The 22,063-nt window shown below is 34.1% G+C and overlaps 3 protein-coding genes across 4 annotated transcripts in view; 2 read left to right on the top strand and 1 right to left on the bottom strand.

Moving 5' to 3' along the window:
- LOC135124321 (uncharacterized) overlaps window positions 1–2,009 on the top strand; it is a 39,892-nt gene extending 37,883 nt beyond the window's left edge. Inside the window, exon 8 of the mRNA XM_064049300.1 lies at window positions 1,428–2,009. The gene's annotated coding sequence lies outside the window, so the exon portion shown is untranslated. The remainder of the gene's footprint in view (window positions 1–1,427) is intronic.
- On the top strand, window positions 5–14,930 carry LOC135124350 (ATP-binding cassette subfamily G member 4-like). Its single transcript, XM_064049357.1, has 9 exons — window positions 5–97; window positions 1,971–2,161; window positions 6,822–6,939; window positions 6,990–7,179; window positions 7,230–7,375; window positions 7,985–8,108; window positions 13,398–13,512; window positions 13,648–14,067; window positions 14,118–14,930. The coding sequence occupies exons 2-9, from the start codon at window positions 2,014–2,016 to the stop codon at window positions 14,771–14,773; spliced, it is 1,917 nt and encodes a 638-aa protein (XP_063905427.1). The 5' UTR covers window positions 5–97; window positions 1,971–2,013; the 3' UTR covers window positions 14,774–14,930.
- A 2,497-nt stretch (window positions 14,931–17,427) lies between these two features.
- On the bottom strand, window positions 17,428–20,114 carry LOC135124365 (monocarboxylate transporter 13-like). Of its 2 annotated transcripts, none has more exons than XM_064049394.1 (5): window positions 20,011–20,114; window positions 18,965–19,282; window positions 18,556–18,826; window positions 17,865–18,506; window positions 17,428–17,818 (listed from the first exon to the last, which is right to left on the bottom strand). In XM_064049394.1, the coding sequence occupies exons 2-5, from the start codon at window positions 19,037–19,039 to the stop codon at window positions 17,478–17,480; spliced, it is 1,329 nt and encodes a 442-aa protein (XP_063905464.1). In that variant the 5' UTR covers window positions 19,040–19,282; window positions 20,011–20,114; the 3' UTR covers window positions 17,428–17,477. The 2 variants fall into 2 exon arrangements, with proteins under 2 accessions (XP_063905464.1, XP_063905470.1); XM_064049400.1 differs by having other exon boundaries at window positions 18,965–19,370; window positions 20,011–20,097.
- Window positions 20,115–22,063: the final 1,949 nt, after the last annotated feature.

Raw genomic sequence — 22,063 nt, forward strand, 5'->3', positions numbered from 1 at the left:
ATTTTTCTTTCGTCTTCTACTTGCCAGAGTTCGTTTTATCTGTTCACGTTTAGATTGATTTAGAAGGATATTTATTTTGTTTGAAAAAAGTATTGTGGTGAGTGGACTTGGTACTTGTTTTTAATTTTACTAAAACTGGATAAAATCGGCGTAGTTTGCTGAGTAAGAGAATAATATAAAAATGCTTAAGCGTGGTTATTGATAAATTTCACATTTCGGGTTGGCTGTGAAGCTAATTTTAGATGAATTAATATTAAATTAAATTAGTATTAATAAAACTGATTGATTGGCATTCAGATAAAATCGGTATGTGACGTGAATTTTATCAGCCCCTTATTTTTAACAATGGACTACTTGATATTTTTTGATTGGTCGCTACTCGAGTGATAATGTAGAAGATTACTCGTTTCCTGTGAAATGTTACAAAAATATTTTTGCACAATCTGACGTGTTTAGTAATAAATAGCTGTTAATTGTGTGTTTCAAAAGTTAAGTTGTATTCATTGAACGGTTGTAAAACATAATAAATTTTGTTTATTCCTCCCTATCAAAAAATTAATTAATCATTGCAAAGAGTTGGAACTTTTTATATTTTGGGGGTAATTCGAGCCTTTCGTTGTTTGCGACTTTGTAAAAACTTTGGTTTTTATCTTTACTTAATCGCATTGTGACACTCATTATCAATTGTCATTTTTTCGATAAACAGGTTTTTTAACAATTAATAGCTTAGAAATAAAGCGGTAAAACGAAACATGTTGACCTGGGACACGTGCAATCGCTAAAAACTTGTTTACCCGTTGTGTTGTAGTTGTGCTAATTAAGCCAAATTTAATTAAAAAATAAATAAATTTTCCTATGGAACAAAAAACACTAAAATGGTTGAATATTTTAAATAAATCTACCAGATTCTTGTGATTCATCTGATGAATCACTTGATTAATAGCGTTTACCAATTGGGAGCAAAGTACATGTTGGTAAAATCTCCTTTGCAATAATCGCGAACTCGTAGAAACCCGTAGCATTGACTTACATGTATATTTTTGTTTTATTTTTGCTTAAAAACACAATGCGTTAATTGAATTCCACCGCGAGGAAAAAAATTAGAATATACGTTGTACCGCGGACCGGCCGTGAAACCATGCGGAACATCTGCCCAAACCACACCTAACTGATTTTGCAGGCTCAAACACCGTTTTTCGGTGGAGTCGTCTTTTTTTTTTTTTTGAAATTAAACAAGTTTCGATCGCTGCTGCAATCTATAACTCTCGGAATTCTATGAGCCAAACATTCAATGCCATTTGTGATTAATCATTCATAAAACGCAAATCTTGATTCGAGTGTTTCTCACATATTTTAGCGTAGGTTTCCAGAAAATTAATTGTGTAGTATAATAATTGAATGAATCTAAATGTAATTTAAATCGACAGTTGTGGCAAATTAGCCCCGAATGGAGACCGTGATGGGAAAAGTACTATTTATGAAACCGTAAACGTCGGGGACACAATTTTAAATTGCCATAAAATCCTGAAAGTAAACACCTTGATAAGGCCTAAGTTTTTTTTTGCATGGAACGAGTTTTGAGTGTCCACTTCGTCTAAATGCTAATATATTCTCCAGCATTTTGACACCGCCCAAACGAGTAGATTTGGTTTAAGCAGGTCGCATTTCACCACCGAATAATTTTTGTACCACCGAGAATTCAAAAATCTGGCACTTCGACAACTTGCAGCTTCAGGAAGTGCCAATCCTCCGCAGACAGCTTGAATTGTTCACTGTTTGTCCAACAGGTGGCCGATTCATTCCAAATGCACGCAAAGTGCGTACCTTAACGCACTTCAATTACCCACCTCAGCTGTCGAGCTGTACCTTTTGTAATTTTCCCGCGATTACCAAGTTTGCGGTCATTGTCATAGCGTCTGAAAAACCAACTATTCTTCAGTATCAGTGAAAGCGCACGAGTGTGCTTGCAGTTGGCGGCAGGAGCGAGCAGTAGCGACGCGCGTCGGGTTAGTGATGGACGAGAAAATGACCAGTGAGGAAGTACAAGTGCCTTTGAGGAACAAGCCGCTGAAGCACCTCAACAGGGTGGCGAAGAGGCCCAAACTCGACCTGGAGTTCCAGGACCTGTCGTACTCCGTCAGGGACAGCAACCTGAAAGGGGGTGAGTGTTTTCGGTCGGGTTAAGTTCGCAGTTGGCTGGAAACGCAACAAGTGTGCCCTAAGGCTCGGTCATCATTCTTTTACGGACATCACTGCTTAAATTTAGGCTGATTTATGATTTTTTTTTGCGACATGAAAATGCTGTTACCGAAAGATTTGCATTGGATTAACCTTTACTGCGAAGCATAAACAAATCAATAACAATTTTTCATTGTCATTTTGTGTTTGTTTGGTTTTTATAGCGCGAATTTGTATAAGAATAAGTCACGAGCGTTTCGATAACAGCATCCGTGATGATGGTTAAATGCGGTGAGTTTGCGGCACGACCAGGAAATCACGACTGAAATTTTAAGAAAATTGGATTTCGAGATTTTGCAGGTAGTAGTTTTGAATGAATTCGGCCAGTTCTGGAGTCTCACAACACTTTATATATTTTTTAAGTTTGCTAGATATTTGCAAATTCAAGCCTGTTCAAGCTGGCTTCCAACCATATCAGCATTATTTACCGGAAATGTGTCCGTTTTAACATTAAATTAGCAAATTTTGCCGGTTAGAATACGCACTTAACGCCTGCTGATTTCCGTATTTATTTTGAACACTGAGACTCATTTGTGATGAACTTCAAAGATGTTGGTCGTTTTTGTTGCTAAAGTTCCTTATCGATGCAAAGGTCACGTCTGAATTATTATTTAATTGCATAAATCAGTAGTGCAATTTTTTACAATAACGTAAAGCAAATACTCTGAATTACGCCGAAAGTGTTGGTGAACGCCTACAAAACCCGTTTTTTCGAGAATAATCAGCTGCCCACCAAAGCCTTGAGTTTTCCGCGCTTCGGTTTTCCGGATGGTCTTCAAAATTGAAGGCCACTTTTCTTTGTGAACCAAGTCTCATTGACCTTTGACGATTAGATTAGTTAATCGTCAGACGTCGTATCTTAAAAATCTGCATTCTTGTTGCAAAATTGATAAGCTATCGATTCAGGTGCTCTAGAATGTGTGGTTTTTTAAGCAATTAGTATTTTTCCGTAATTAGTACAGATAAGACATTTCCATAATGTTTGGAAATTTTGTCATTACTTTACGTTTCTTGCAATTAAGTTTGAATTAAAGGCTACGTACTTTTGCGAGCTTTACCATAACAATTAAATCATTATCCACGGAATATTAATTTTTAAATTACATTGTGACTGGCATTAGAAAACGAGAAAGCACTCATCAAATGTAAATACACGATTTATTATTTTCGAATTAAGACGTTGCGTAAGGAGCGACATTAGTGCGTAACGTCGTGAAATTTGGACACAACATGGGTTACAAGTTCAATATCTTTTTTTTCTCGGAAGCCGATAATTCTCTTTTCGACTAATCACGAGCGGCAATTGATTAAACTAGTTCCCGACTCGTAATCTAATTTCTCTCAATTGAAGAGCAAATAGTCCTCAATTATTTGTATAACGAAAATAGAATCTGGTCTAGCGGTGTGACGTCACGGTTATACCAAATAATCATGGGTGCACGTTTTCGTGTGTGCGCTACCGTTGTTGGTTTCATTTTGTAGACAAATATTTGATATTTGACACAATTCATCTAATCAGCGTTTATTCGGGACAGGTCAAGGCAACGGGGTTACACGCAGTATAAATGATTATTGTTAGACCGTCGCGAGTTATCGCAGTCAGGTATCATCATCATGAAAATTGTTGTTGAACTTTGGGCAAATAATTCATAAACACATCATAAAAAAACGCCCTGATTGTTCTACGATATTTATGATTATAAAAACATACAGAAAAATAGTTACTTATTAAAAAAGTATGAAAAGGAACTTGCTGTTTACTTTGTAACTTCAACAAAATTTAGCGTAAATAGAGCCGATGATAATGATAAAGAACTGTGAATAATGGTAAACACGAGTAAATTTTGCGTCCAGAAAAAATCATAAAACATTTTTTGTTCATTAAACTTAAAAAAAAAACTCGTCCGAAAAATTATAAAATTTGGTTTTGCAAATTTTATTTTTTAAGATAAGTTAAAATAAACATATATATGGTATATCGCAAGTGAGTTTTTGCATAAAAAAAAATTAAATGTGATGATTTCATACATTTTAACAAAAACAAATATCAATTTGGGTAGATGGCGGTGTAAAACTGTATTCTTTTTCCAAATTTTGGAGAAAACGGCGTGAAACGTTCTTGATTTAATCAATAAAATAAATTTCCTCATTAATTAATTCATCAGACGATATACTAATTCTAAAAACATATTAATGCATTGATAAACTACATGTTAAACCAACATCATCCATTTTTTGGCAGTCTGGATGTTTTTAAGAAGAGTAGTTGACATCGTTCACATTTTTACCATTTTTGTCATTTTCGCGGTTATGGCATTTTTGACGTACTCCATGTTTTGGGCAGTCAATTTTTTCTGTAGAGATTTTGGTATTTGACATTCTTGAGTTATTTGGCATTTTTAACTTTTTTAAATAAAAACTTTACCTATTTTGTTCTTGAGATTTTTAATCCCATTTGTTATATTTTTGTTAGTTTTAAGAATGTTGACGCCTTGTTATTTTTGACAATTTTGAAATATTTGATTGCGTGGGCGGGGCTTAAATTTTGCTTTTTTTTTCTTAATATACGTTGTGATCTTTTCACAACAAGAAACTCAAAACGTGTTTAAAATTGTAAATTTTTGTAGAGAAATATGGCTTTTTCAATTACACTCCGCCCCTCGGTCTGACAACGAATCAAAACTTCATCACTATTGAAATCGGGGCAAGTATGGGTAGGGCTTAATCTCGTGATGAATTGTTCATTCGTTGCCAAACCGAGGGGTATGGCGTAACTGCAAAATACATATTTCCGTACAAAAATTCACCTTTATCAACATGTTTTAAGTTTTTGTTGTTAAAAGATGACTGTGTATATTAAGAAAAAAAAAAGCAAAATACTTACTTGCTAAGGTTAGAATTATTTTGGCAAATGACATGTCCTCTGAGAAAATAGGGGTCGGGTGGGCGGGGCTCGTAATTGATAGGAGTAGACTGACTTTGTCCATACTACTCTTGTAAAACTTGGTTAATTTAAAAAGTGTTAAATTGCAAACATCCATTGTAACGAGCTATAATCTGATTGGTTGTTTATTTTTTAACTTTTTTTTGTAGCAAGATTTCAGAGATTCGGTTGTGTAATTTCAAAGTTAAATTGTGAAACGGTATTATAAAATTTTGATTTTTTTCTAAAAATAGGAAAATCAATGGGACAAAATCAAAACGGATTCGTAAACTCCACGTGTATGTTGTTTTGCACAATTTAAGTAACATTTACAATAATGTTATCACATTGTTGGTGGGGATGAGCAGACAAATTTTGATTAGTGCTTCGCCTTCTTCACGACAGGCGACAGTTCGACAGATGGGAGGGCTATTTTTAAAATATTGCTGACGTTTGCTAAACAAAGTTATTCGGGTGTTTCTCGGTGTGTGAATAATAAATTTGATTAAAAGGTCGAGAATAAGATTTGATAGAAATGATAAAATAGGTCGATCCAGTTTTCGTATGAACCCGAGAAATTTCGAAATTGTACTGCTGGTTATGTAATGAGATTTTTTATTGCATAGTTATTTAAAAAGAGGGGCAAACTAACTGATAAAAAATCTTTGATACTGTATGTTTATTTTAAAAATATTTCATTGAGGTCTACTGAAAAAATACCCTTTCGTCTGCAACTTTGTTTTTCTAAATTGCACTGTCTAATATTTGTATTTTTATCGCATCGTGAACTGTCTGTGTAAGGTTATCGGTTTTTGCTGATTTTTTGCAAATTTTGGTTTTTGAAAAATTAGTTTTTTGACGTGCGGAGACCTCATAGAGATTTTGATTTAGTAATAAACTTTTAAGGACAGACTTTTGTTTCGTTTGCGGCAAGGTCGTAAATTTTAATTAATAGAATAAATAATTTAGTGCATTTCCTAGATAACAGAAAACTTCGAATCTAGTAATAAAGTGTCCTAATTAAAATTCTATCATGATTTATTGCAGTTTCATTAAACAAACAATAATTAGTTTAAAATTACCAGATTGATTACGCTGTTTATTATACAATAGGCAACGTGGACAAATACATTAAAACGTTCATCTTAATTGCGACAAGTGTTTGTAAGTCCGACTTTCACACATTGCAAATTTAGATAGTTGCAGAAACCGGAAGAATTCATATCGCCTTCACAAACTCAAGAAGGCAATCATTCACTCGTACTAAAAAATAAAAACAGGTCAATGTAGCCATGACTCTTAGCACATGTCCCTCGTACAAAAATTAAATGCCAATCGGATACACGGGACACGTACATACTTGGAACGCAGCAAAACGACTTTGTTGATGACCACCCACCCACTCCAAAAAACGGCAATAAATTACATCACTTACTTTATTGCCATTCGAGCGATTAATAATAAAGTTTTCCCTTGCTAATAAGCAAGCATTAACTAGACCGGTTCTTAGATTAGAAAAAAAAGAACTTAAGCTCTAAATTACACAATAATAACTCGAATTTGCTGCACGTGGTGCATAATCATCGCTTTTTTGCGTGACGTCCACCAATTAAAATGCACATTCCATTGTCTTCCTAAGGTCGCTTTTTTTTTTTTCTAGGATGGCGTCCGATTTTAAACTCCGTGAACGGAAAGTTTCGCTGCGGCGAACTCACAGCCATCATGGGGCCCAGCGGCGCCGGGAAAAGCTCTCTGCTGAACATCCTAGCCGGCTGCGTGTAAGTAGCGCGGATCCGTTGCCATAGTCGTCTCGAGCGGAGTTTTACAGGACGGCGGGTGCCAAGGGCGTCATCACAGTCAACGATAGGCCGCGCGAGATGCGAATTTTCAATAAGTTGAGCTCGTATATTATGCAGGAGGACACGATTCAGATGCATCTGACCGTGAAGGAGGCGATGATTTACGCGGCCTGTCTCAAGCTGGGGTCCCACATCGAGTACAAAGACAAGCTGGCTGTGGTGAGTCGGTTCGATGGTGTCAGAAGCGAGTAGATCGCGGAAATTTCTAGGTCGATGAGGTTATTAATCTGCTGGGTTTGGAAAAGTGTACGGATACTCTGAGCGAGTACTTGTCGGGGGGGCAGCGGAAACGGCTAACTGTCGCCCTTGAATTGGTTAACAATCCGCCGGTGATTTTCCTGGATGAGCCGACCACGTAAGTTTTGCTGGAGGTTTTTAGTCCGACATATTATATTTTCATGATTGTGGTAAATAATAACTGATATGTGGGTGTTTGGAAACAATTTTATTATCTGTAACAGCGATAAATTAAATAGTTCGTGACGTCACATAGAGTGAAAATACCGTGAGAAGGACATGTTCACTGGTGTGTTTTTCGTAAAGTATTTCCACTCTAGCAAGTCTGACTTTGTCGATTCAATTTTTTAAAATATAAAAATGTCAATCGAAGCGAATTTAATCACTAATTCCATCATCATAATTTTAAAAACGGACCCTGAAACGCTGCTGTTTCTAAAAAATGAAACCTGTCGAACAGCTCCAGTGTACTACAATTATCCAAGATCGAAGGTTAATTGTTGCAAAAATGCTGGATTAAAAAAAAAAAACTCATTTTAAAAAGTCACAAAAAGCACCGACATTTTTACATACCTACTAGATTGCTCCTAAAAACGGAGCGAACCTTGAAGAGGCACCACTTTGCTGCAGACAGAAAATGACATTTTGATCTGATTTTTTTGCATTTCGCATACCCTTGGTGCGAAATCACCGTTCCGCTCATCCGGACCGTGACTTTTTTTTGCAGAGGTCTGGACAACTACGCAATCAAACAATGCATAGACTTGCTGAAGAAAATCAGCCAGCTGGATCGGACCGTGATCTGCACGATCCACCAACCTCCCGCTTCGATTTTCCAATATTTCGATCAGGTGAGTGACTGCGAAAGAGTGTCACGTTCAATTGTTGTAATTGCGTCCAAGAAAGTGAAACGAGGCTTGGGTAATGGCGCCGAAATCGTGCGGTCGTGGCGATTTTAGCAGTTTGTGCAAGCATTGGGGTTTTGTTTGGAGAAGGGAGCGATGTTTGCGATGATGTAACTTGCGGGGTTGTTAATTTAATTTAGTAAAGTGGGTCGCGTTCGTGGGGGGTTTCGATTTTCGTTTATTTATAGGACGAGGTAAAATTTTCTTGTAATGAATCGGATAATTGTTGATTTCAAGGAGAAAGTTGATTTATGCAGACGGTAATAGTACACTTAGTGGAAGATTGTTTGTGCTGGGTGTGTAAAAAACGAAAGTATTGGATTGGTGTAATTCAAAGGTTGCTACCGACTTAGACGTTTTCTTTACACTTTGTTGGTTTTAATGGATTAGAACGAACATTCATTAAAGTTGACCACGGTTCTAGGTCGACCATTGCACGAGTCTGTCGCCTTTTGTTTTTAGAAACTGGATACTTTGCATTCGTATGCAAATTACCAAGCGCTTGGACAATCTAACAAAAGTAAAAAATTTACTACTCGTTAATTATCAAAGAAATAACGATCATAAATGAAACTGGCGCTTCAACTATTTGCCTAGAGCGATAAATCCATTTGTAGCAGAGATGAAGCTAATAACTGCTCATTCCATATAAGGTTTACTGTTAGCGTTGGGAACTCCAGCGGAATTTTTATTTCAATTTTTGACTCGTCATACTCGTCTGAAAAACGCAAATTCGCCGGCGTTGGCTTTGATTTTTTATAAACATATAATCTTGGCTCTATTGTATGCAAATGGTTGTTTATTATCGCAATGGCATCTACATTTTGTTTGTTAATTATGCACGTCGGACTAACATGTAACGATCGTAAAGTCAGCGGAAATTCACCCGCACTTGTAAAAACGAACAGAAAAGTACGCAGGGTCACCCACAAAAAACAAGTTTTTCTGAGTGGAGAAACAATAGTGTTATTATACAACTTGTAACAGCCAAAAAACCTCTGCAATTAGTCTGCGTTATCCATCACGATAATAGTATATATGTACATTTTTATGTTCTTGTACAAGAATAATTAATTTTTTGTCCTTCAAAGCTAAAAAAATTTAAACATTCCAGTTTTGTTTTGAACATTCCTGGAACTTATCAGGTAGTCCGGTTTCGTGTGGAAAATGCGGAGTTTCATTATTCAAACGTTACATTTTAATGAAAATTTGGCGGAACAAGTAAAACCAGTTGTGGATTTTTACGCAAGGATAAAAACAGCATATAATCACAACAAATCACATTCAAACTAACGCCAAATTCAAATATTATTCATCGTGTGTGTTCATTCATGTTAATTTTACAGATTCTTCAGGTTTCGATTTTACGATTTTTCATTTAATCTATTTTTTGCTTTGTTAGTTCCGATTTTACAATTTTTTGACTTTTATACTTGGTTTTTTAATTTTTCAATTCGTGTTTTTTTATTTTTCAGCAAAAGAACAAATTTATCCAAACTAGAGTATTGGAAAATCGGGAAATTGTGTCATTGAAACAATGAAGAATACAAAAATTTTAAAATGAAAATCGAGAAACTAAAAAATCGAGACACCAAAAATTGAAAGATTGTAAAAAGATAGAAAAATTAAAAATAAAAAATCCCGAAATTGAAAGATAAAAAAATCGAATAACTGAAACACCGAAACATTAAAAAATGCAACAATTAAAATTCTAGAATTGAAAAATCGACAAAACGAAACAATTCTGCAATTTTTCGATATAGGAATAAATTTTTCAAGTTTTAATTGTTTTGAAAAATTTAAAAATCAGAAAACTGTAACAATGAAACGTCTAAAAATTACAAAATTGAAAAATCAAAACATTTAAAAATTAAGAAGTCGAAGAATTGAAAAAATAAAGCAACAATTGAAAAAACCGAAAAAATGACAATCAAAAATTGAAAAATCGAAAAATGAAAAATGAGAAATTAAACAAGTGGATAATTGAAAAAACAATTGAAAAATTGAAAAAACGAAAAACAAAAATTTCTATAAATTAAGTACATAATTAAAAATACAAAAAATTTTAATTTCAAAATCCAAAGATTTTAAAATGAAACTTGAAATATCGAAAAATTGTAATTTTGAAACTGATTAATTAAAAATCGAGAAACTGAAAAATCGACAAAACGAAGCAATACTGCAATTTTTCGATATAAAATTTTTCAAATTCTCGATTTCTAATTTTTGATTTTCCCGATTTTTCATTTTTTAATTGTTCAACAAAGGACAAATTTATTCATACTGAACTTTTGAAAAATCGGAAAATTGTAACAGTGAAATATAAAAAACAAAATAATTAAAAATCGAGAAATTGAAAAAATCAACAAAAAGTAACAATTTTGCAGTTTTTCGATGTAAAATTTTTCAAATTCTTAATTTGTAATTCTTTATTTTCTCGATTTTTCATTTTTTGATTGTTCAACGAAAGGACAAATTTATTCAAACGAAATTTTGAAAAATTTAAAAATCAGAAAATTGTAGCAATGAAACGTCTAAAAATTATAAAATTGAAAAATCAAATTTTAAAAATTGAGAAGTCGAATTGAAAAAATAAAGAAAAATTGAAAAAAACCGGAAAATTGAGAATCAAAAAATGAAAAAATGAGAAATTAAACAAGTGGATAATTGAAAAAATCGAAAAATTGTAATATAGAACCCTGAAAACCCTGATTAATTAAAAATCGAGAAATTGAAAAAACAAAAAACAAAAATTTCTATAAATTAAATAATCAAAAATACAAAAAATTTAATTTCAAAATCCAAAGATTTTAAAATGAAACTTGAAATATCGAAAAATGAAAAAAATGAGAAATTGAATTGGATAATTGAAAAATCGAAAAATTGTAATGTTGAAACCTCGGAACCCTGATTAATTAAAAATCGAGAAATTAAAATATCGACAAAGTGAAGCAATTCTGCAGTTTTTCGATATAAAATTTTTCAAATTCTCGATTTCTAATTTTTCATTTTCTCGATTTTTCATTTTTTAATTGTTCAACAAAGGACAAATTTATTCAAACTGAACTTTTGAAAAACCGAAAAATTGTAACACTGAAACATAAAAAACAAAATAATTAAAAATCGAGAAATTGAAAAAATAACAAAAAGAAACAATTTTGCAGTTTTTCGATGTAAAATTTTTCAAATTCTAAATTTTTATTTCTTTATTTTCTCGATTTTTCATTTTTTAATTGTTCGACAAAAGAACAAATTTATTCAAACCGAAATTTTGAAAAATTTAAAAATCAGAAAATTGTAACATTGAAAAATCTAAAAATTATAAAATTGAAAAATCAAAAAAATAAAATTGAGAAGTCGAAGAAATGAAAAAATAAAGAAAAATTGAAAAAACCGAAAAAATGAGAATTAAAAATTGAAAAATTAAACAAGTGGATAATTGAAAAAACAATTGGAAAATCGAAAAATTGTAATGTAGAAACCTGAAAACCCCGATTAATTAAAAATCGAGAAATTGAAAACACGAAAAACAAAAATTTCTATAAATTAAATAATCAAAAATACAAAAATTTTTAATTTCAAAATCCAAAGATTTTAAAATGAAACTTGAAATATCGAAAAATGAACAAAAATTGAGAAATTGAATTGGTTAATTGAAAAATCGAAAAATTGTAATATTGAAACCTCAGAACTCTGATTAATTAAAAATCGATAAAGTGAAAAATCGACAAAACGAAGCAATTCTGCAATTTTCCGAAAGATTGAGTAATCGAAGAATTGAAAAAATGAGACTTAAAAACTGAAAAATGAAACTTGAAATATCGAAAAATTGAAAAATTGTAATATTGAAACCTGAAAACCCTGATTAATTAAAAATCGAGAAAGTAAAAAATTCAAAAATACATAAGAAATTAATTTCAAAATTCAAAAATTTTGAAGTGAATACCCGAAAACTAAAAAATTAAGGAATTGTAAAAACGAAACATGGAAAAATTAAACAATTGTAAACAAATTTGAAAGTTGAGAAATCGAAGAATTGAAAAAATACAGAAACTGAAAAATCGGAAAATGGAAAAGCCAAAAATTGAATAATGAAAACCCTTATATGCAATTATTTGAAAAAACTGAAAAATTAAAAATCGGCAAATTTAAAATTTTAAATTATACGATGGAACAACTGAGGAAAAGATAGAAATTGTAAAATCGAAAATTTGTAACATTTAAACCTGAAGAAATGACAAATTAAAAATCTAGGAATTGAAAAATCGGAAAAACGAAAAATTGTGAAGTTCAACACAGAAAATCGAAAAATTAAAAAGCAAATTAGAAAATCGAAAAATTAAAATATCCACAAATTAAAAAATCGAAAATTACAAAAATTTTACTGAAAAATGCAACAATCATAATGAAAATCGCAAAACTAAAAAATGGAGAAATCGAAACACGGAAGAGTCGAAAAATTATCAATTAAAAAAACAAAAAATATAAAAATCTCGATTTAAGAAATCAAAAAATCTCAGAAACAAAATAATTTGGAATTACCTATTTGGAAGTACTTTATTTTTAATTTTTCATTTTCTCGATTTTTCGTTTTTTAATTTTTCAACAAAAGGACAAACTTATTAAAACTGAAATTTTAAAAAATCAAAAAAAATCGGAAAATTGTAAAACTGAAAAATTGAAAAAGAAACATTGAAAAACCGTACAATTTAAAAATTGAGAAATTTAAGAACTGCAAACATAAAGAAACCCAAAATCTAATAATTAAGCGGTCAACAATTGAAAAATGAAAAATTGCAAAATTGAAAATCAAAAATAGAAAAAACGAAACTGAAACACCGAGAAATATAAAAATTGTAATCTTAAAACTTGAGAAATACCGAAATGTTGAAAAAATAGCGAAAGTAAAAAATCGGATAGATAACGAAAAAATCAACAACTGAAAAATCAAAAAATAAAAATATCTTAAAATGGAAAAATCGACAACATGAGAAACTGTCAAATCTAAAAATTATGACATTGAAACTTGAAAAAATTGACGAAATAAAAATCGAGACACTGAAAAATCGACAACAAAAAATTAAAAAATGCAAGAGTTGTAATTGGTCGGCATAAAAACAATTTTTTTCGGAGAAAAATTCTCAAGGAATAAAAAAACCAGAATTTGCATTTTGTATATGTATTTTCTCAGAAGTCAAGGTAGTCCGCTGTTAATTCCTTTGTGTATTTTTTTAGGTGTACATTGTGGCGAACGGAAGCTGTGTCTACAACGGTTCGCCGACCCAACTCGTCCCCTTCTTCTCTCTAGTCGGCTACTCCTGCCCTTCAAATAACACTCCGTGCGACTTCAGTAAGTGCCTATCACAAACCCGCTTTTCCTGTTAGTGGAACCACGTTTCAGTCCAAGGTACTCCACGGTACTACCACTAAAAAAAAAATCTCTGGAAGGTTACTTCAGAAAATACTGAATCCGTCGTTTTCCCAGTGATCGAACTCGTCCACTCGCAACCCTCCATGGTCCAAAGCTTCCGAACCGCGATCCAGGACGGCAAAATCAACATGCGCGAGGCGTCGAACACCGACGACAAACCCGCCAAGTCTCTCGACGACGGGGACATCTACACCGACCCCACTGAGATCGTCATCGAGAAAAACGACATCGAGTTCGCCAACTCCTTCTTCGTCCAGTTCTCCATCCTCCTGTCGCGGATGTTCCTCCAGATGCGGCGTGACCGCACGGGGTTATACATCCAGTTTTTCCACCACTTGTTGTCCGGGGCCATCGTGGGCGGCATCTTCTACGGGATCGGCAACGACGCCTCCCAAACCATCGCCATTTTCAAGTATTGCGTCTGCTGCAACGTGTTCTACATGTACACGTACGTGATGATGCCGGTGTTGCTCTGTAAGTGGTTGAGTCTTGACTTTAGGTAGAGACTTAGATACGTTTTACAGTTCCGCTGGAGGTGAAGTTGATGAAGCGCGAGTACTTCAACCGGTGGTATGGCCTGAAAGCGTACTACTCGGCGCTAACGGTGTCGATGATGCCGCTTCTGGTGGTGTTGTCGTTGATGTTCTCCACGATTGTGTACTTGATGACGCATCAACCGCTGGAAGGGGACCGCTTTTTGGGTTTTTGTCTCATAGGTCTGGCGGTGGCGCTGACGTCGCAGGGGTTGGGGTACTGTATAGGGTCCATTTTTAGTATCACGAACGGGTCGGTGGTGGGGCCGTCGGTTTTGGCGCCGTTGTTGGCGTTGGCTGTGTACGGGATGGGGTATAGGAGTTCGATTGAGCCGTTTTATAAGGTTATGATGACGCTGACGTACATCCGGAATGGGGTGGTGGGGGTTTGTAATACTTTGTTTTATCAGAGGGCGCCACTGGTGTGTCCTGAAGACCAGATTTATTGTCATTATGCGCACCCGGATATTTTAATGGCTGACATGGCGATGCCCTTGATGGACTACAAGTACCAGTTGGGAATTATATGTATTTTTATGGTTTTGTTTCGACTTCTGGCCTACTTGGTTTTGAAATGTCGCTTGAACAACGACCTCGCCTCGAGGATCGTTTATTTGTTTAAAAAAGTGGTGAAACACCGATATTAGTACGTCTGTGGTATTATTCGGGCTCTAAGATTATGCACTAGATTAGTGGGGCCCGCACACCCTCTTTTAAATGTGATAATAGATTAGTAGTTAGTGTATTTAATTTTTTATTGTATGATTTTATAAAAAATAGATTTTATTTAAGTCGCCGCTTCTATACTCCCTTTGTTCTTTCTCCTACACTTTACTATAATAGCCTCTATTGTCCACATCAGGATAGTAGTGAAGGTCACGCAGTTCATCAGAATGATGCATAAGGAGTAGCTACCCGTGACGTCACGAACAACACCCAACGTAGGTCCACCAATGATTATACAGAACCCGTTCATCATCATTTCCATGCCGCTAGCATTGGCCAGTTTTTCGATGGGTACATGGGCGGGAATCACCAGCTGCATGTACACCTTACGGATGCCTTTAGCAATACCCAAACCCAGCGCAATTACCAACAAGGCGTAGAAATTCCGCGATAGTAGGAACGCTTAACCTTAACTAAATGCCTTTTCTTATAGATTTTGAACTCTAGAACTCACTTTTGGCGTCATTTCTCTGATAACTGCAACCGTTTTTCCAGAATCGACCGTCGAAAAATCAAAACTTTAGAAATTCTCAAATATTCGAATTTCATGCTGCTTTTTTCGAAAATGTTGCTTCGTGACCATTAACAGACTATATTTTTGGAATCAGCTTGTCGAGATCTACGTTCCTGAATTTTTTCAGAATTTTTAGACGACTTTTTTAAAAGTAAAATTTTTCCAATGTTAATAGTCCCCCCTTCTTCAAATTTCGGCCAAAATTTGACATTTTCGAAAGTGAACTAAATGCATTTTCTGGTAGATTTCGAACTCCAGAGCTCATTTCCGGCCTCGTTTCTCTGATAACTGCAACCGTTTTTCCAGAATCGACCGTCGAAATATCGAAATTTTAGAAATTTTCAAATTCTCGATTTTAATTTTTTTATTTTCTTTCCAACAAAAGGACAAATTTATTCAAACCGAAATTTTGAACTGGATTGAAAAAAAAAAATTGGGTAATCGAAGAATTGAAAAAATAAAGAAATCTTGATAAAACCGAAAAAATGAGAGCTGAAAACGTGAAAAATTTAAAAATTGAAAAATCGAAAAATTGTAATATTGAAACTTGATTAATTAAAAATCGAGAAAGTGAAAAATCGAAAACACGAAAAACAAAAACTTCTATAAATTAAACAATCAAAAATAAAAAAAAAATAATTTCAAGATTCAGAAATTTTTAAAGAAAAAAACTAAAATATTAGGTAATCGTAAAAACGAAACTTGGAAAAATTTAAAAAATTGTAACATCGAAAAAACCAAGCACTGAAAAACCGAAAAATTTAAAAGTTGAGAAATCGAAGAATTGAAAAAATACAAAAACTGAAAAATGGGAAAATGGAAAAGCCAAAAATTGAATAATAAAAACCCAAATATGCAATTATTTGAAAAAAGTGAAAAATTAAGAATCGACAAATTTAAAAATGAAACAATTACAAAATTGTAAATTTGAAAAAAAAATTAAAATTGAAAAACCAAACTTGAAATATCGAAAAATTGAAAAAATTGGCAAACTGAAAATTGGATAGCGAAAAAACAATTAAAAAATGGAACAACTGAGAAAAAGATATAAACTGTAAAATCGAAAATTTGTAACATTGAAACCTAAAAAAACGAAAAATTGTAAAAATTAAAAAGCAAATTAGAAAATCGAAAAATTAAAATATCTACAAATTAAAAAATCGAAAAATACAAACATTTTACTGAAAAGTGCAACAATTTCATAATGAAAATTGAAAAACTAAAAAATGGAGAAATCGAAACACGGAAAAACCGAAAAATTATCAATTAAAAATACGAAAAATATAAAAATCTCGAACTGAGAAATCAAAAAATCTAAGAAACAAAACAATTTGGAACTAAATACTTGGAAGTACATTATTTTTAATTTTTTATTTTCTCAATTTTTCGTTTTTTAATTTTTCAACAAAAGGACACTTATGAAAAGTGAAATCGAAAAAGAAACATTGAAACACCGAACAATTTAAAAATTGAGAAATCGAAGAACTGCAAAGATAAAGAAACTCAAAATCGGATAATTAAGAGGTCAACAGTTGGAAAATGAAAAATTGTAACCTCAAAAATGAAAAAAACTGAAAATTTAAAAAACAGAAAAATCGAACAATTCCAAAATTAAAAATCAAAAATAGAAAAAACGGAACTTGAAACACCGAGAAATTTAAAAATTGTAAGCTTAAAACTTGAGAAACTGAAAACTTCGATAATTCAAAAAACTGATTTTTAAAAATCGACAAATTGTAAAATTCAAAAGTTGAAGAACGTCAAAATAACCATCGAAAAACTGTAAAATTAAAAAATCGAAAACTGAAAAATCGAAAAAAAGTGAAACATTGAACAATAAAAAAAATGAAATACCGAAATGTTGAAAAAATTCGACTTCTGGCCTAATTGGTTTTGAAATGTCGCTTGAACAACGACCTCGCCTCGAGGATCGTGTATTTGTTTAAAAAAGTGGTGAAACACCGATATTAGTACGTCTGTGGTATTATTCGGGCTCTAAAATTATGCACTAGATTAGTGGGGCCCGCACACCCTCTTTTAAATGTGATAATAGATTAGTAGTTAGTGTATTTAATTTTTTATTGTATGATTTTATAAAAAATAGATTTTATTTAAGTCGCCTCTTCTATACTCCCTTTGTTCTTTCTCCTACACTTGACTATAATAGCCTCTATTGTCCACATCAGGATAGTAGTGAAGGTCACGCAGTTCATCAGAATGATGCATAAGGAGTAGCTACCCGTGACGTCACGAACGACACCCAACGTAGGTCCACCAATGATTATACAGAACCCGTTCATCATCATTTCCATGCCGCTAGCATTGGCCAGTTTTTCGATGGGTACGTGGGCGGGGATCACCAGCTGCATGTACACCTTACGGATGCCTTTAGCAATACCCAAACCCAGCGCGATTACCAACAAGGCGTAGAAATTCCGCGATAGTAGGAACGCTACAACAGTACCATCAGTGAGAACCGTGGCGCCACCTATACTTACTGAATCGTGTCACGATGAGAAGGATCAAACTATACGCATACATCAATCGCGGCGGCTTGGTGAAATAGTTGCCTATATACGGTGCGAAAAACCTGAAAATGATGTCAGCGACACCTAGCGTCGACAAAAACGTGGCAATCTGTGACGTATCCAACCCAAAATCGCTTAGCATGAAAGGGGTGAGCACGGTAAAGTTAAGTTCAGCGAAAATCGCTAAAGCCATACCCATCATTATGTTTACAAAAATCGGATCTTTGAAAAGATCCAAATCGAACGTTTTGGCAACAGTTTTCAGCAGTCTTTTAAACAAGGGGTCTTTGTCTTCCTGAGTTTGTGTCTTCGTTTGTTCGGTTAAAAGCTCGCTTTGTTCGTCTTGAGGTTGTGTTTTGTCTATGATCATGTGACGCTCGACTGGTTGCAGCAAAACGGCCCCTATAAACACGTGGGCGCACACCCCCCCGAAAATCAAGGTCACACCAGAGGGGGTGTAGTGTTGCATTAAAAAACCGATGAGTTGGGGGATGAGAATAGGACCGAACCCCGTAATAGTGACAGCCAACCCCATAGCGTAGCTTCTCTTAGCTTTAAAGTACATGTTAATAGCGAGACCGTTAGCTGATTGGACCATCCCCATCCCCAAAGCTACAACAATGTCGTCAGAACGGAAGTCGTTACAATCATTACCACGTACACGTTATCAACCCATAAGCGATAACAAAGTGTGTAAAAGTTTTGGAGTAGGCTGTAAGTACGACGCCTCCGGTGAGCAGCAGCGCCGCCAAAAGCGCGACTTTCCGGCACCCATAAATCTTCAACAGCACCCCATTAACCAAACCCATGATCATCCCAAAGGCCACATTTAGATTAATAATTAGGGATCCCTGAGTCGCTGATAAGCCAAGTTCGACGAATGTGTCCTTGAAAATGAGGCCGAAGCAGTGAATCAGCGGGACGACGATGAACTAGAAAAATCAATTTAGCGCGTTGAGGATCAGGAAGCCAACTTAGCCGCATCGCAGTAACTAAATCGGCCACGATGATTAATATGACATGCTATAATGCAATAATTAACACTATTATGAAAAGAAAATGATACTCACGCTGCTTAATGCGCTGGCACAGACGATCACCCAGCCGTAGCCCCCATCGGGCGGAATTTTTTTCGTTTCGATCATTGTTTGTTTTTCAGTTTTTCATCGATTGTGGTGTAATTGTGTCTGACTGATTAGAACGTGTAATGCGAAACAACCAATTAATGTAGTTTTTTGTTGCATAATAATTGTAGACTAATGGAACTGTTGTTAATTCATAGCTGGTTCCGTAATTGTGGTGTTTATCTACATGTCACACTGTTCTCGACGCTGATAATCAGTTGTACCAATCACACAAAGTGATGATCGCTGGTTGTTGATTTTAACCTTCGGTCGAAGCAGGTATTCATTATTTTTGTGGAGGAGGAATTATGGATGGGTTTGGAGTGTGGAGTATTGTTAACGAGAGATGTCACTGAAAAATTTAAATAGCAATTTTCTAATTTTGTTTTATTTTCACGCGTGTTTAATTTTCCGGTTTCTTGACGTTTCACACTTGTAGAGTATGAAAATGTTGATCCCCCGTTTCCAATATATTACATCAAGTGGTTTGCGAAACTGGTAAAGTGATTAATTTGAAATTTTACATACACTTTAAGATTATTGTGTGACACATTTTTGTATTTATCATAGAAAAAATAGGTGATGTCATCTCAACATTCTGTTAGTAAATCTCACTTCAGATTAATCGCATGACATGTTTCTAATCTGTGTTTTAATAATGTACTCGTATTTTTAACCTTCAAATAAAATAAAAGATGCAGGATGCAATATTTTTTACAATTACTTGTAAATAATACCCCAAAAACTTGTGAATCCAGATTTATTTTTTTATTTATTTTTGAATTTCAAATTATTTAAGTTTAAAAATCAGATAAGTACTGTTTGAATAACATTTTTTTAAGTTAAAAAGTCACCTTAGACGGCGGCTTTATAACCAACCCAGGTCTGGGTAATAAATTCTGTCTACCTGTTATTAAATTGTTTACATTAGAGTGTGTTTACCACAATAATTGCTTCATTATAATATGTAACTGAACTAAATTATTACTTACAGAGATTAGCAAATTAACGTGTTGCTGATACACACGCGTTTCACACTACTCAGATATCGCTACGTCAGTCAACACCTGTACACAAATTTATTGGACAGAAGTGTACATATTTCAAAAAACATGGAAATGCATGAGCCGATAACACAAAAGCGATATTTTTAAACCGTTGTAAATAAAACCACCGTCAAGGTTCTTGCCAACTAAATTACGGCTTTCTAAAAATATCATTATATACAGGATGTTTCAGTGATTATAGTCAATGTACAATAGCGGCCACAGAAAACTGGGCCAACAAGTTTGACACATAAATTTTAGGGTTACAAAGTCACTGTCCCGTTTTTCCACCTTGTCGTCCTTTTTCGTCATTTTCGTCCATTCGTTCTTATTCGTCCTTATTATCCTTTTTCGTCCTTTTCGTCCATTTTCGTCCTTTTTCGTTCACCTTATCCTTTTTCGTCCTTTTTCGTCCGTATTCTCCTTTTTCGTCCTTTTCGTTTTTTTCGTCCTTTTTCGTCCTTATTATGCTTTTTTCGTCCGTTTCGTCCTTTTCGTCCTTTTTCGTCCTTATTATACTTTTTCGTCCTATTCGTCCTTTTTTGCCCGTATTATCCTTTTTCGTCCTTTTGCGTTATTTTTCGTCCTTTTTCGTCCTTGTTCGTCCTTAATCGTACTTTTCGTCCTTTTCCGTCCTATTTCGTCCTTTTTCGTCCTTTTCGTCCTTGTTCGTCCTTTTTCGTCATTCTTCGTCTTATTTCGTCCCTTTTCGTCCTCTTTCGTCCTTTCCGTCCTTTTTCGTCCTTTTTCGTCCTTATTTTCCTTTTTCATCCTTTTCGTTTTTTTCGTCCTTATTATCCTTTTTCGTCCTATTCGTCCTTTTTCGTTCTATTCGTCCTTTTTCGTACTTCATCCTTTTTCGTCCTTCGTCCTTTTTCATCCTTTTCGTCCTTTTTCGTCCTTTTTCGTTCTTTTTCGTCCTTGTTCGTCCTTTTCGTCCGCTTCGTTCTTTTCATGGTTCACCGTCCTTTTTCGTCCTTTTCGACCTTTTCGTCCTTTTTAGTTCTTATAATCCTTTTTCGTCCTTTTCGTGCTTATCGTCCTTTTTCGATATTTCAGTTTGGAAAATTTTCATTTTGTCAATTCTTCAATTTCTCGAATTTTCAACTTCTCGATTGTTTAATTTTAGATATCTTAATTTTCCGATATCTCAGTTTCACGATGTTTTGATTTCTCGATTTTTCGATATTTCGGTTTTGGAAATTTTCAGTGTTTTAATTCATCAATTTTTCGATTTTTTAGCTTATTGAGATTTTTCAATTTCTGAATTCAAATTTTCGGTTTTTCCATTTTTCGATATTTCGATGTTTAAGGATTTTTAAATTTCTCGATTTTTCAGTTTTTCCATTTTTGAAATTTTTAAATTTTCGATTTCTCAATTTCTCGATTTATTCTTTTTTTTTAATTTTCGATTTTTCAATACTGCGTTTTGGGATTTTTCAATATTCAACCCTTTTTCGTCTTTTCGTTCTTTTCGTCCGTTTTCGTCCTTTTCGTCCGTTTTCGTCCTTTTCGTCCTTTTTCGTCCTTATTATACTTTTTCGTCCTACTCGTCCTTTTTTGCCCGTATTATCCTTTTTCGTCCTTTTCGTTTTTTTCGTCCTCTTTCGTCCTTAATATCTTTTTCGTCCTTATTCGTACTTTTTCGTTCTTTTGCGTTATTTTTCGTCCTTTTTCGCCCTTGTTCGTCCTTATTCGTACTTTTCGTCCTTTTTTCGTCCTTCTTCGTTCAATTTCGTCCCTTTTCGTCCTCTCTCGTCCTTTCCGTCCTTTTTCGTTCTTTTTCGTCCTTTTCGTTTTTTTCGTCCCTATTATCCTTTTTCGTCCTGTTGGTTTTTTCGTCCTCTTTCGTCCTTAATATCTTTTTCGTCCTTATTCGTACTTTTTCATTCTTTTGCGTTATTTTTCGTCCTTTTTCGTCCTTTTTCGTCCTTTTTCGTCCTTGTTCGTCCTTATTCGTACTGTACGTCCTTTTTTCGTCCTTGTTCGTCCTTTTTCG

Source organism: Zophobas morio, unplaced genomic scaffold (genome assembly GCF_036711695.1).
Source record: "Zophobas morio isolate AGI-343-1 ecotype UQ-CSIRO unplaced genomic scaffold, CSIRO_AGI_Zmor_V1 ptg000002l, whole genome shotgun sequence".
In the NCBI taxonomy this organism is placed as follows: Eukaryota; Metazoa; Arthropoda; class Insecta; order Coleoptera; family Tenebrionidae; genus Zophobas; species Zophobas morio.